Here is a 16385-nt window from a genome sequence, read left to right as displayed (position 1 = left end):
GCTCGCAGCACGTAAGGTAGACCTAGCCTCCCGCAAGCAGTGCGAGCAGTTCATGGAAAAATCATCCAAGTCACATGTTCAATGACGCTACTTTGCTAATTATGCACATCCATTAAACTCCGTTCTGACGGTCGGGCACGCCTGCGTTCGCACATCCACTCCCCCGTTCACAAGCACCTTCCCCTGTTACCACCCACAAACGGCACTATCTGTCACTCAAAATAGCGGCCCGACTGCGGGCTATGGGCGAGCACTTTCCCGTCTCACTGACTGGTTCGCACACGCGCAGTGCGAATTATACACATGCGCAGTTGAGAAAAATCGCTCAGAGCGAGCGCAGCATAGCGTCCGGGTCTGAATCAGGCCCAGTGTGTACACAGCACCCGGGGCCCGATGGTCGTATCAAAAGCGGCCAAAATAACACAAATCCTTTCGCCATATCACATGGGGTTCTCTCCACGATCTCCCGGAATGGAGATCCCATCAGTACTATGGGCCTGATTTAGAGATGTCGATATTTTCGTAAATGGAGCGATTTATTTGCAACTGCGCATTCGTCTGAGTTGCACTGTGCATGCGTCAGGCACATTACTGTAGTCGCATGCTGCAAGTCGTTATTCGCAGTGTGAGTGAAAGGAAGGGAGCATTTTGGGGCGGCAACTGGAAGTGTCGGCAAGAAACAGTTATGTCTCAACCATTTTGGGGGTATGTCACGTCCAGCGTCTACAATCCCGTACGTAGAAAACAGGGCTCCGGTATCTCCGTTACGGCGGCCATTCCAGATGGCCATAGACTTACATAGAGGAGTTGATGTTTGCCTGATCTACGTCTGGTGCCGCCTATGTGTACACAGTTGCAGACAGCTGCGATGGCTTCGGTGGGCGTCTTAGTCCCGGCAGCTGTTGCATTAGCATATACTCACATCCACTGCTACGATAATTGCAGTTGTGGGAGGATTAGCGTTCAGCTCTGATTCAGGCCCTATGTTTTATTCCACAGGCTCTAAAACTCGCTCCTCAGGACTCCAAACAGTGCATGTTTTCCAGGTCTCCTCACAGAATCACAAGTGAGATATTATCTCCACCTGTGGAGCTTTTAAAATGTGTCTGTGAGTAATGACTACACCTGTGCTCCTGCTGGGTGACCTGCAAAACGTGAACTGTGTGGGGTCCTGAGGACCGAGTTTGAGAACCTCTGTTTTATACAGTTATCCGTTAATATTTGTTACACATATTCTAAAGCAATATGAAAAATAATATGGTTCCTTTTATGAGACCTTTTTTCCCCCTTCAGACTACTTTAGTATAATGCCTTGCACATGTCGTCCTGCATCTTTGCTGAACATATTGTCCAGTCTTTGCGGTATCCGGTATATATAATTGTTTATGGTCTTTGCCCTTGGATACGACACTGAATACCTTGTTGCAGAGCTTTCATCATAAATCTTGGGGCCCAACATACGTTTCCCCCCATCCCTCCTCAGTAGGTACAGGCTAGTCAGCCATCGCCTCATTCCTGTCTGTGTCTTTCTGGCCTCATGCTCACCTGTGTCTCTCCAGCCTCAACCTCACCTGTATCTCTCCAGTCTCACCCTCATCTCTGGCCTCATCCTCGCCTGTGTCTCTCCAGCCTCATCCTCGCCTGTGTCTCTCCAGCCTTATCCTCGCCTGTGTGTCTCCAGCCTTATCCTTGCCTGTGTCTCTCCAGCCTTATCCTTGCCTGTGTCTCTCCAGCCTTATCCTCGCCTGTGTCTCTCCAGCCTTATCCTTGCCTGTGTCTCTCCAGTTTCATCCTCATCTCTGGCCTTATCCTCGCCTGTGTCTCTCCAGCCTTATCCTCGCCTGTGTCTCTCCAGCCTTATCCTCGCCTGTGTCTCTCCAGCCTCATCCTCGCCTGTATCTATCCAGCCTCATCCTCGCCTTTATCTCTGCAGTCTCATCCTCACCTGTCTTTCCAGCCTCATCCTCGCCTGTATCTATCCAGCCTCATCCTCGCCTTTATCTCTGCAGTCTCATCCTCCCCTTTGTCTCTCCAGTCTCATCCTCACCTGTATCGCTCACCCTGCTGTGACCCTCCAGCCTCATTCCGGATGTGTCTACTGCTTCATCCCCTTTGTGTCTTTACAGTCTCATCCCGTTTGTGCCTCTCCAGCACCATCCCCACTGTCTCTCCAGCACTATCCACTCTACGTCTCTTCTGCCTCATCCCCCTGTGTCTCTCCAGTTTTATCCTCTGTGTCTCTCCAGGATTCTTTAATTAGAAATAGCAATTTGCGGTACTCGTAGGGAAGTGGTACAACTTTTATACAAAATGAGAAGTGCATGAAAAAGTTAAGAAATCACCCTGGACCCTAAATAAAGTGGCAGCTGAGATAGCAGGACCTTATAGAAGGCGTTTAGTGGCTGTAAAGAAAGTATGGAGGTTCTTAAAAGTTGTCAAATGGCTGATTTTTGCACTTTTTATTAGTGGATGAAAAATTATTGTGGGCAAGTGTTTTTTTTTCAGCTAACTACAGTCTTTGCAGCATTTTGAGGAACTCAAAAATGTCTGTAAAGTCAGTTTTCATTGTTTTAATACCATTTTGGAAAAACTTCAGAAGAGCCCCTCTCATCAATACAATAATAATTTATAATAATTTTATTTATATAGCGCTTTTCTCCCATAGGACTCAGTCGCTTTACAGACATCAGAAAACATGCTACATTGTACAAGGATTTGGTGTTGCAAAAAAAAATAAAAATTAGAAAACCACACCGAGATAATTAAAATCAACCGAAACCTAGAGAGCACAATTAGCATAATGCAGGGTTGGTGCAGACATTTTTGGAAATAACTTCTATGGGTTAAATATACCACCTACAAAAGGTACCAAAAGAGGCAGCCATCTTGGGCGCACTACGTAGGATTACCCTGGGTGGAATAAGTTACGCCTAGAAAACACAAAATGGGTGGTTGCAGCGTCCTAACGCTAGGAGTAAGGTCCCACCATAATAGTCAGGTCCATGTATTTTTCATCTCATCCACGAGTGTACCAGGTGAGGCAGCCATGGTGGGCGCACTATGAAGCTGGCACTGTGGGAGATAAGCCATACAAGAAGCCAAGGCATATATGGGAAATCTGACACGTGTGGCAGAATGATATACCCTGTGTGAATAGATCCACATAAAGTACATCCTGCCCATGGAGGATGAACTTTAGTGGATTTATAGCACACCAGTATATCATACAGTGGAAGTACATTTTACAGCACAAGTAATAGTAAATACAGCCAACAGTGCTGCAGTTCGGGCATGAGATTTCCGGGTGACTGAAATATTTGAAATATGAAATGCACTGAATACAACACCTCCACATACCTGTCCCACATAATTTACAACTCCACATACCTGTCCCACATAATTTACACCTCCACATACCTGTCCCACATAATTTACAACTCCACATACCTGTCCCACATCATTTACACCTCCACATACCTGTCCCACATCATTTACATTCCACATACCTGTCCCACATCATTTACACCTCCACATACCTATCCTACATCATTTACACCTCCACATACCTGTCCTACATCATTTACACCTCCACATACCTATCCTACATCATTTACACCTCCACATACCTGTCCTACATCATTTACACCTCCACATACCTATCCTACATCATTTACACCTCCACATACCTATCCTACATCATTTACACCTCCACATGCCTGTCCCACATCATTTACACCTCCACATACCTATCCTACATCATTTACACCTCCACATACCTGTCCTACATCATTTACACCTCCACATACCTGTCCTACATCATTTACACCTCCACATACATGTCCTACATCATTTACACCTCCACATACCTGTCCCACATCATTTACACCTCCACATACCTGTCCCACATCATTTACACCTCCACATACCTGTCCCACATCATTTACATCTCCACATACCTGTCCTACATCATTTACACACTCACATACCTGTCCTACATCATTTACACCTCCACATACCTGTCCTCACACCATTTACACCTCCACATACCTGTCCCCCAACATTTACACCTCTACATCCCTGTCTCACATCATTTACACCTCCACATACCTGTCCCACATCATTTACACCTTTACATACCTGCCCACATCATTTACACCTCCACATACCTGTCCTACATCATTTACACTTCCACATACCTGTCCTACATCATTTACACCACATTCCTGTCCCACATCATTTACACCTCCACATACCTGTCCCACATCATTTACATATCCACATACCTATCCCACATCATTACACCTCCATATACCTGTCCTACATCATTTACACCACATTCCTGTCCCACATCATTTACACCTCCACATACCTGTCCCACATCATTTATACCTCCACATACCTGTCCTACATAATTACACCTCCATATACCTGTCCCACATCATTACACCTCCATATACCTGTCCCACATCATTTACACCTCCACATACCTGTCCTACATCATTTACACCACATTCTTGTCCCACATCATTTACACCTCCACATACCTATCCTACATCATTACACCTCCACATACCTGTCCCCATCATTACACCTCCACATACCTGTCCCACATCATTTACACCTCCACATACCTGTCCCCATCATTACACCTCCACATACCTGTCCCACATCATTACACCTCCACATACCTGTCCCACATCATTACACCTCCACACACCTGTCCCCCGTCATTACACCTCCACATACCTGTCCCACATCATTACACCTCCATATACCTGTCCCACATCATTTACACCCCCACATACCTGTCCCCCATCATTTACACCTCCACATATTAAGTTGTTTAGAGAAACTCACCTGAAAACAGACATGTCTTTATTGGCCAAATTATGCTATTGAAAACCCACCAAGTACATGATTATTGATTGGGAGGGGTGTACCAGGGGTTCTGCACTGTGTCCCGACATTTTTACCTTAAAATAAATATTTTCCCTACCTTTTCACCTGCTCAGGGGGTGCGGACATAAAAATGTGAATTTCCTCAGGAAAACCAATGCCATTTTGGAAATGAATGCAAATGCAATTTGCGGTGCAATTTCACTATAAAAAAACGTCTCGCAGGGCTCAATTCGCGGTGAATTGACCCTTAAGAATTTGGTTTGGGAATTGTATAAGCTTGAATAATGTGATGATCAGTCAAGGAATGGAGCCTTGGAGGCTATAAGGAAGTTTGTTGTATGAGAAAAGTAATTCACTGAGTTGGTGCAACCTGAGGTAATTCCTGTCACCGTCATTATGTTGGTGATTTATCTTCCGGAGCCCATGGTGGAGCTGTTTGTGCATCACGCTTTGCAAGGTCTAGCGATTTGATCAACATTCAATATCTATAAGTGGTTTCTTCATTTTATTAGTTACTGCGGTAGTATTGCAAATACAATAATGGCTACCAAAGAATAAGGAGCATATTGTTATGTCAACTGTGCAAGGTGTTTATCCTGTGCAAATTAAAATGGGATGTAGTCATAACTTATGGGGTCGACATTGTTGAAATGTCCACATTGAACATGTCGGTATCTTCAGAATGTCGACATGTTCACAGTGTCAACGTGTGAAATGTTGAAATTCTGCAGGGAGTGCAGGTTGAGGCTATGGTAGGGGCGGATTAGGAGCTGGGGGGGAGGGTTAGGATTAGCAATACCAATGGAAGCACCACAGAGTCCGACTCGGAAGACTCCTCTGGAACCGCCGGACCAGGTAAGTCACCACTAGGCCACCAGGGATATTATGTTGACATTCTAATAATGTCAAAAGGGCATCAGTGTCGACATGGTCAATGCTTGGCATGTCGGCAAAATACACCACACCCGTTCGAAACAAATTGATGGTATTGCACATAAACCAGTTTCTGTTCATATATATGTTTGAAGATTCCAGATCAAGCCTCCTGCAGGCCATATGAAGGATAGGCTGTGTAGGAGCAGTCTTCTGACTTGTCATGGGCCGATCTCTCTATATAGAGTATGTGGCAGTAACCGTGACTATCCCCAGATACAGGGGGGGATATGAAATCTCTGCATCATATCTCTGAGCTCCGGTTTCTCGTCTCTATGTACTGAAGTCCCCGTATGTGTGTTTTTGATTTAATAACAGCTCGTGTGCCTCTTCTGTTGCAGAGCGCGGCAGCCGGCGGGATTGAGTCTAACAGCGATGCCATCCAGCCTAGCCACATCAGAGAGGCCATACGGCGCTACGGCCACAAGATTGGCCCCCTCTCCCCGTTCACGGTACGTAATAACAGAGTCGCAACGAAAAAAAAAAAAAGTTCTATTTGTGATCTTGAGACTTCATCTTCAAGTGGTCTTATGAAGAAGCCTTGGAATTGTTCAGAACAATTTGTGGTTCACTGTAATTTCTTTGTAAATATGAAATATTTCTCCCGGGAAATAAAACGCCGTCATTTCTGTCTCTTTTTTTGGAAGCATAAATGTATTTTTGTACAATATATTTATTTCACTCGCATATTGGGCATACTTAAAGCAGATAATTCAACCTTTTAGTCGGTAAGCAAAGTTACTTGAAAGTTTCTTTTCCAGCCATATAAATCCTAAAGCATAAAATAGCCTGTAATTATTAAGTTAGAACCCTGCGCATGAAAATATAGGATTCTGACGTCTGTGTTTGCCAATGTACTGCTCTTATAACGGCGACCTGCACATCATTCTGAGTGAATCAGACATTCGTTTTATTGGACCTGGAAAGATGCAATTTATCCAAGAAAAAAAAAAAAAATCCGCGGAGCATTTGTATTTCTGTCTCATAACCGCTGAGTTCTCTCCAGTTGTGGTACAGTATATCTGTGTATCTGTATTACGAGAATAATGAGGTGTCTTCATGGAAACTGTTGGGTATAGTTATTTAAAGGGATTGGAAATGAAGAGTTTCTGCTAAATTACCAACTACCTGCGCCATTTTATCACATAGACGAGGATATTCAAACCTGCGCTTACCTGAATGTGTCTAGCGGCTGGTAAACTAAAAGGGAATACCCTCTTTCCCTGGAATAACTTATTTAAAATAGGAAACCAGCTCTCCGTTAATTTTTTGGGGTCAAAACTGTTTCTTATTAGTAATACAGTAAGTACCTGCCCAACTTTGTCTATTTAAAAAGGTAGAAAAGTATATATGTCATATAATCATTATTAATCATTATCACCCCCAGCTAGGTTTATTCACTGTTATTTATAAGGGGCCACAAAGTGTTTGCAACTCTGTGCAGGGTATACATGTATACATATAAACCAGTAACAGGGCGACTAATTTTGCTATTGTTTTCCTTTCTGCTGTAGTTGTACTGTAGGTGTGCAGGTGATATAGACAAACAGCCTGGTCACTGACGAGTTTTTTATCATGGGCTTCCAAGTTTTTGAATGCCTGAATCAGAACATGCTGGGGGTGTGGCCGGCATCACATGGGGGGGGGGTGCTATGTACTAAGCCTTGCAGAGAGAGATAGTGGATGGAGATAGTACCAACCGATCGCTTCCAAATTGTCATGTTACAGGCTGTATTTGGAAAATGACAGGAGTTGATTGGTTGGTACTTTATCCCTGTCCACGTCGTCTCTCTCCAAGCCATAGTACATAGACCCCCTACTTGTGGTCACACTCCCAGTTGGCACAGAGGTGGGGCGTGTGAGTGCATGGCACAGCACATGGACCCGGAGTGAGGGGAGTGGCGAGGCTAAGGGGTGTTGGAGGGGCATCATCATGGCTAAGCACACGCTATACAATGGCGAGATTACCCTCATTGTAAAGTGCAAATCGCGTCATCGACTGCTCAATTTATCTCGGGAAGAGGGGGCGGCGCCAGGCAGATGCTGGTCAGCATCCGATAGCCTTGAATTCTCTTACGGGCGCCCCCGGGAGCAGCTCCCGATATTTGGGTGCCTCCTGGCTGTTCCAGGAGAGTAGACGAGTATGAATAATTCTGGTCTTGTTGTTGCAATTGAAAGGATAACTATACAAGTAATTCAGCAATATATTGTAACTGAGCTTTTCTGTGTTTTGTAAATATTTGGTCTCTGTATTGAATTGGCAGAACAGTGATACAGTGGTTAGTATTGTGGGCTAATTGTGTTGGGGTCATGGGTTGTTGACAACCAAGGACCAATCTGTGTGGAGTCTGTATGTTCTCCCCATATGATAGGGAATATAGGCCCTCATTCAGAGCCGCACGTTAACAACAGTACGCTCGTTCCGAGCGATGTTTGCACATCTGCGCATGCGTACGCTTTTTAGTACGCATGCGCGAACCAGTCAGTGCGGCCGAAAATCCTTTGTACGCTATATAGCGAGTGCCGGCTATTTTGAGTGACAGAATGAGGCGTATGTGGGTGGTAACAGGGGAAGGTGCTTGAAAATGGGGAGTGGAGATCCGAACGCAGGCGTGCTTAAAGGTCAAAACGGGCGTTTTATGGGTGTGTATATTTAAAACAGCAGCGTCATTGACCACGTCACTGGGTTATTTTATAGCCCGAACTGCACGCAAATTTGTGGTAGCAAACACCAACCACAAGAATAGCGAGCAGTTCATACGCTGGTCGATGTACTCGATTAATCTAATAAATAGCGGACATGACGTAGGATGCGTGCGGCCAGGGGGCGTTTTTAACAAATAAACGAGCGTATGTTTTGCTCGCTCGTTCAGACTTAGAGGCGTGAACAGACTGCAATGTGCGTACGGATCATTTGAATAGCCACCCCTTGTTTTTAAACGAACGACCGCAAATAGCGTACGGCTCTGAATGAGGGCCATAGACTCTAAGCTCCACAGGGACTGATGTGAATGATTAAATATATTTTGTATAGCGTATTTGGGCTCTATATAAATAACTTAATAAATATATTTACACACCTCCTCGATGATTGCCGTTTGGTGCCCACATCTTCATCTGATGTAAGTGTAAATTAATATTTTAATATAAATTCGCCATCTCCACACGGTGTAGGCAGCCATTTTGTTTCATGAGAATTCATTCTATTGATTTTCCTAAGTGACATCCCTGAGGAGCAAAACTAATATAACTAGTTCCTAGTAAATTGATGGCATTCTCATATTGGTTCAGGCCACAAAATGGCCGCCCCAATAGTTTTTTTGTGATGGGTACACACTAATGTAACATCAGCTAGAAATACACTATGTGTGGTATATAACATTTTACCAGCACTGATCAAATCCATTGTTGTGGTATGTGTGACCTGGGGGGAGATGTACTATGCCTTGGAGAAAGAAAAAGTACCAACCAATCAGCTCCTAACTGTCGCTTTACAGTCTGTTATTGAAAAAATGACAGGAGCTGTTTGGTTGGTACTTTATATCTCTCCAAGACTTAGTACTTCTGGTCCTAGTGGGGCTGATTCAGAGATGGACGCGGTAGCACAGCCATTGCGTCCTTCTGCACAGCGGCTGTGCTAACATATGCAAAAGTCTCAGGAGGCGTCTAAAGTATAAAGGCGTCCACTGCCCGGCTTCTCTGATCCGCTGCTGCGTCCGAAGACACAGCCGTCGGATAAACTGCGTGACTATCGGACATTTCAGCAACCCTCAGGGTGTCCGTCAAGGACGCAGTTACTGGCTTCGGCACGCCCAGAAAACGGAGTAACGCCCCCGATTTCTGGAACGCTGACCCCGAAACGTCAGCAGTGTGTCAGTCATGCTGCGGCCTTGGGGCACTGACACCGACGTCGCAGAAACAAGTGCGCGGTGCGCCTCCTGCACATGCGCAGATCTGCAAACATTGGAGATGTACGTAAGTCTCTGAATTAGCCCCAGTCTGACCTGATCTATATATACTCAATAGATGATAAATGGGATCAGTATGCAGCCAGACTGGGGAGATATATGTTGCAACACTTGTCCTTAAAGGAGACATAAGGGCAATGAAGGCTTTAGCTATATCCTTGGGTTAACCACTTAATAGCTGGAACATCCCTGCCACGGCGCGACCCGCCTCCAGCGGATTATACATGATACCACAGCAGACACGGCATGCAGCAACAGACAATGGTAGTGTATTTAGGGATGATTAAGTGCCATTCTAGAACTGTGATTACATAGACTGCTTTGTAGTACTCTCCGCCGAAGGATTCCCCAGAGCGATTTGGCACTCCGGCCTGCTTTCTGTCAGTGTAAGACTAACACTCATTCTTCTCGCTGCCTGTATTTATTATATACACAACACTAAGTTATGCCTCTTGTAGCCACTTTACGATCCTATTATTATGTCAGGGAGGTGTTTAAATATTTTCCAGCCGTTTCTCTTACTTGTCATGCTGACAAAGGTGAGCACTACGGTAAATGAGTTTTTACAAGTAGTGGAAATTATCTATGAAATGTTTGCTTAAACCGTAGAACAAGGCAGAAAGCCGTGATGTGAGATCAGCAGGGGGTAGGCTGGATTCTCTAGCTCAGTATCATATCTTATATAGCCCAGACCAGTATGTGGTGGGAACTACAAGCTCCAGCATGTCCTGCCATTCATCTGTGGGACCAGCAGAAATGTGCTGTTATTCCGTAGCTATTCGTCATGCCTGATAGCCCTATTGTCAGCAAAAGTGTGCGTGTTTCCCAGCGATAGGGCTTTTCCTCGCTTTGCGCAATATATGAAAGGGTTACCGCCAGCAATGACACTGCTGGTAATCCCCTTTTGTATGTTGAAGCCCAATTTACTACCACCGTATCTTCTGCTCTGTTATTACCGTCTCAGGATAAAGTACAGTATTTTTTTATGTGTAAAAAAGTTTTTTTTTAAATCTTTGAAAAAACTATTTTTAAGTAAATTTTCATTTTCTTTTTTAATTACTTTGTTTGTGGTACTGAAACCGCAAATCTGGATTTTCACTACCACTGGTGCTACCTGGCTTGCACATGTGTATACTATACTGTATGTTGAATTGGTAACTTCACCCCGAACCCTTGGACCACTGTTCAGCGACTAGGCAATATTTTTCCCGTTAAATTACGGCGATAAGGGTTATTTTTTGTATCGCCACAAAAAGAAATCGGCCTGATCGTCAGAGACAGACCACTACTGATACAGGTGTGTGTACATTTTTGCCGCATTTGTGCTGGACATTTTCTCTTCGCAACAGGTCCCGCGCAACTCCGTGTCTTTTTTTGCATTGTTTTCGCTCAAGTTAGCGTCTTAGTCACAACGCAACGTGACAAAACCACTTCGTGAGACTGCACTGGTAAATTGTATATGCAACACTTATCTGTAAGCGGCTGACGGCCTGAATCAGAGATGTACGTAATGTTGGTATTTTCACAGACGGAGCATCGTTTGCCATTGGGCATGCATGTAAGCCGACCTGCGTCGATGTCACCGATGTTTCCGCTGGTGCCTGACGTCAGGCAGAGATGAGAAAGCAGCAGTGGGTCTCCCTGTGCTCGGGGTATGCTTTGGAAGCATTAGCACGTTCCGTACGAAATCGCAGATGCTATTATCGTACATCTCTGAAACGGACCTGAGTCTGGAAAGAGCTGAATCATTGCAGGAGACTTGCCGACTTATCCGGCCATCCGATTTTCGGGGGTCTCCTGTCCATTCTGGGAGAGCAGGAAAGTATGATTTAATCTTGTATTACCTCCAGCCAACATGTTAATATGTTGGGAGGGGACAACAAAGGACAGGAATAATTTAATTGACCACTAGCTGTAAAACACTTTGGGGTAAGTATATGACCCCCAATTCACATGAACATTGACCTGGCCCCACTGCGCAATGACGCAATTTGTATCATCATACTGCGAGGGGCAGGGCCAAGAAGTGATGCAAAATTGCAGTCTTGCGCTGGTGGCGGAGCATGATGATGGGTTCACCACCATCTCCCTCACCCCCCTGTCCTGCATGTACACATTTTACAAGGAAGAGAAGCACGACACTCCGAGAGATTAGGTGAGTATACAGTACTTTAAATGTGCCACACTGCATTGGTGTGGAGTGGTGAGGTTAGTATGACACTAACCCTGCAGCTGATTTACTACCCATTTGTGGGTGTACAGTATATACTACTTGTGCAGCGTATATGATTTTATGTATATATAATGGATATATTTGTGTTATAAAATATATTATATTTCTTAGATGTAAATGATCATGTAACTTTTTCTAAGCTGTTATTAATACACATTTATGCTTTTATTCATAATCTGGATTTAGGGACTAAGGGCCTGATTCAGCAAGGAACACACGCTAGCAGACGCACACACCCGGCCGCTGCGAGAATATGCTAATCAATGCATACGTACGGAGACCGCAGCACAAGACGCAGACCCCCAGCCCCATATTAAGCCACCCATCTCCCTTTACTCACAGCCTGATCAGTACACAAGATAGCGTAAACATCGGTAACATCGAGAACCATCGGACCCATACGCACAATAGTGGTCGACCTGACCTGCCGCAGGATTTTGTCCGCTTCCTGTGCACAGTTTCCGCCGCACTGCCTTAATTATGCACGCCCCTATAACGGCGTTATAACGCCTGCGTTCAACTGATCACCTCCCGTCACCACCCACAATTGGCACTTTCTGTCAATCAATATCGGAAGGGTCTGCGTACACACTGCTTACCATAACCCGATCGCACTGGCTCGTTCGCGCTTGCACAGTGCGACGCATGCACAGAATAAAAACATCGGCCAAGTGCGTGCGTTCTCTCTTGTGCGTTCCTTGCTGAATCAGGCATTTTCAGCAGATTTAAATAACACATTTTCTTCATTAATTCCGGTTTGCCAATAGGCGCTTCCCTCTCTGCAGTAATTATTAATACCATGCAGCAGATGATGGGGCCGGAGCCGGGCCGACCTTCACTTCTAAATCCTCCTTTATTGCTTCCAAATGTAATGTTTGCGTGGACCAAGGACATAGGAATAAGTAGTATGTAGTCCTCTGTATTAGAGGGCTGCGTTGTAATGCGGTTCTCAGCAGATAAAGCCAGACGTGTGACTCAGGAGATTACTCTACGTGTATATTGAAATCAGTCTTGTTTCTTCAGACAGGAATCTAAACCAAACAGGCTTAGGCCCTCATTCAGAGCCGTACGCTCTGAGCAGAGTGCACGCTCTGAATGAGGGCCGGGCTCCATTTTCATGGAGCGTCCTCCTGGACGCTCGTATAGCTGTGGGTCACCACCCACAGGCTATACGAGCGTGCTTTGTGATGGCCGCGATGGTCGAGACCATCGCGACCATCGAAATTGCGAGCCGGAGCCTGCGGTTGAGGTTTTCAACCGCAAGCTCCGGAGTGATTTTGGCTCTATCAGAGCCAAAATCACTCCCACTGACATCACTAGTGATGTCAGTGGGCCGGCTTCTGACGGGAGGCGTTCCCTTAGTCACTAGTGATGTCAGTGGGCCGGCTTCTGACGGGAGGCGTTCCCTTAGTCACTAGTGATGTCAGTGGGCCGGCTTCTGACGGGAGGCGTTCCCTTAGTCACTAGTGATGTCAGTGGGCCGGCTTCTGACGGGAGGCGTTCCCTTAGTCACTAGTGATGTCAGTGGGCCGGCTTCTGACGGGAGGCGTTCCCTTAGTCACTAGTGATGTCAGTGGGCCGGCTTCTGACGGGAGGCGTTCCCTTAGTCACTAGTGATGTCAGTGGGCCGGCTTCTGACGGGAGGCGTTCCCGTGGGAACGCCCCCGTCAGGGAGGCACGCCCCCGGCACGCCCACCAAAGGGGGCGTGCTGTCAATCAACATTGACAGCACGCCCCCTTTGATCGGACACAACGAGCGAAGGACTTTCCTTCGCTCGTCGCGTCTGGCGCATGCGCACGACGGAGCTCCCTCCGTCGTGCGCATGCTCAGTGCATAACATCGACCCACTTGCGAGCGGACAGCCGCTCGCGAGTGGGTCTGAATCAGGCCCTTTGTGCGTTAATCTCCGATGACCTGTCAGTGCTGAATATCACATATTATTGCTTTTATCATTCTATCTGTTTATATACATACGAGGAGATTGCACAAAAATCTGTAATACACCTATAAAGTTGCGTAAGTAGTGTTGAGGTTTTCACTTGTTATTACTACTTTATAATGGATTCCGTTCCACGTCTGAGTTTCTTAGTAACGTTCACGCTATGCTTACATTGTATTTAGACTTGTTATGTGGCTGCTGTTCTATTTTGATCCATTTCAGGCAGAAAAGATCACCGTACTATCTCACATATCCTGATAAACCCACTACACACATTGGTAAATGATATTACCAGTCTATTTTTATTTGTGGTTTAATGGTACAGTACTGTAATACATCGGAGCTGATTCAGAGTTTTACGCAAGCCCGATGGGTTCCGTACAACTTCGATTATTGGAGGTCTGCGCATGTGCAGGTCTCTTTCTGCGACTGCGGTCGCAGTGCCCCTAAGTGGCGGCATGATTGGCATGCCGCTAAGGTGATTTGGTGGCGGGGAATGGGCGGCAACAGCCTGCGTTAGCGAAAACGGAGGCATCATCTCCATTTTCTGGGAGTGGCGAGGCCTCCAATTCAGATTTACCGGCCTCGGCTACGGAGCTGCGAAGGCCATTCTGAGTAGCCTTAGGCTTACCCAGATGGCCGATGCCACGACTGATGCCCGGGATGGTGATCGAATGCTGTCGGATGCAGCACTCTGATCTGCAATGCCGTAAGGGGGGCGTCTTTTGTCCTCAGACACAGTTGCAGGCTGAGACGAACCCCAGCCACGTTCGCGCTACGTCCTGCGTTTGGCTCCCCCTTCCCCATTACCACCCCCCAAAAATGGTCACTGACTGTCAATCACTCTGCATCTAAGTCCTCACTGTGACCACTGTTGGTAATCAAACTTGGCTCGTGCGCAGTGTTACTCAGACGCATGCGCATTGCAAAAACGGTATATCGCAACAACTCCACAAACATCGGCATTACGTCCACCTCTGAAATAGGCCCTCAGTCCTGACCATGGGCGTTTCTAGAGAGGAGGGGACCCGTGTTCAGTCTCCGTCACGGGCCCCCTCCTCTCTGTCCGCACTGAGCAGTGCGCGGCCAGCGCCGCACTTGTAGACTCTGGGCAGAAGAGAGTGCCCAGAGTCTATAGCGCATGCGCAGGTCACCGGGAAAAATGGGCGCGGCGGCCATTTTCCAGTCGTTTTTTTTTCAGACGCAGACACCTGAGCCAATGTGGGACTCCAGAGAGGTAAGTTTTATGGGTGCAGGGTGAATGGTGCGGGGCCCTCACTGGACCCAGGGGCCCGCGTGCCCCGCACACCCTGCACCCATTATAAATACGCCCCTGGTCCTGACCTTGTCCTTTGTATGGGGGCAGAAGTCCTCAATGACTGTCTCTCGCATCTTCCAGTATTATATCACAATGTACTTTATGTGCTGGCGCATATTTGCAGCTGGATGTTTCATGTTCTCCTCTTTGTAGTTTCGGTTTTAGGAGTAGTTTAGCAGTGGCTGAAAGGATATCTGTGTTACTGCCATGTTTTCCCCATAGCAAGGTAACACCGTGTATTATTAGGGGATACGACTAAATAAAAATGCTGGAAATTTTAAAATGGTTGTGTAGAATGATGACACCATAAAAGGAAAGAAATCAAGGTACTTCAGGCGGCACTTCCAGGTGAAGACCAGGGCGTCGATTAGGGGATGTAGTAACCATCCCTGCCGAATACCAGCGCTGAAATCCTGACAACGTTCTGAGTCACGGCTCCAGCCCGGCATCCCAACAGTAAGTATTAGGGTTAGGGGTTAGGCACTAGGGTGCGGGTAAGGGTTAGTCTGCGTGGGAGGTGGGGGGTTAGGCTTTGGGACGGTTGGGTTAGGGGGAGGGTTAGGGTTAGTATACTTATGTACTTGTGCCGGGATTCTGACTGTCAGGATGTCGCTGTCGGTATTCTGACACCGCCAGCGCTAGCCCCTAACTGACAAAAGAGTTTATACATCCAGCCTATAGGCGCAACATCAGCACCGCACCAGCTTGATCTAAGTAAACAATTCTGAGCCATGCAGGCTAAATCTGGATACGTTGTCTGTATTCCTTTTTGGATTGAAACACGCCATGGAACGCGATAAAAGCCATCATGTCTGTTTTTGAGGATAAACTCGGAATACCCAGCTCTTCCTTTCTCTCTCAAACTAATAATGGGTGGTAATTGTTAATACAGATACATACTGTACGCTGGCGTTTTACCGCTGACCGGTGTTTCACAGTAATTGTTAATGCAGAGCAACCACCGCCTTGTAACATGATGGTACCTGGTGAAGTGGAAGTCATTTCTGCAGCAGTAAGATGGACGAGCCTGATGACCACACTGGGTATGTATAAGCATCATATACCTCATTTCCTGAGGAGACCCTCCCTAGGTT

General features: G+C 46.3%; 1 protein-coding gene across 1 annotated transcript in view; it reads left to right on the top strand.

The window, feature by feature from the left end:
* The window catches only part of SUPT3H (SPT3 homolog, SAGA and STAGA complex component), a 534367-nt gene that overhangs the window by 432944 nt on the left and 85038 nt on the right, over positions 1-16385 (top strand). Inside the window, exon 11 of the mRNA XM_088467258.1 lies at positions 6174-6284. Within this exon, the coding sequence (XP_088323384.1) occupies positions 6174-6284 (111 nt within the window). The remainder of the gene's footprint in view (positions 1-6173; positions 6285-16385) is intronic.

Source organism: Taudactylus pleione, unplaced genomic scaffold (assembly GCF_031769625.1).
Source record: "Taudactylus pleione unplaced genomic scaffold, aTauple2 ptg000070l, whole genome shotgun sequence".
In the NCBI taxonomy this organism is placed as follows: domain Eukaryota; kingdom Metazoa; phylum Chordata; class Amphibia; order Anura; family Myobatrachidae; genus Taudactylus; species Taudactylus pleione.
This window is presented reverse-complemented; position numbering and strand designations above follow the sequence as displayed.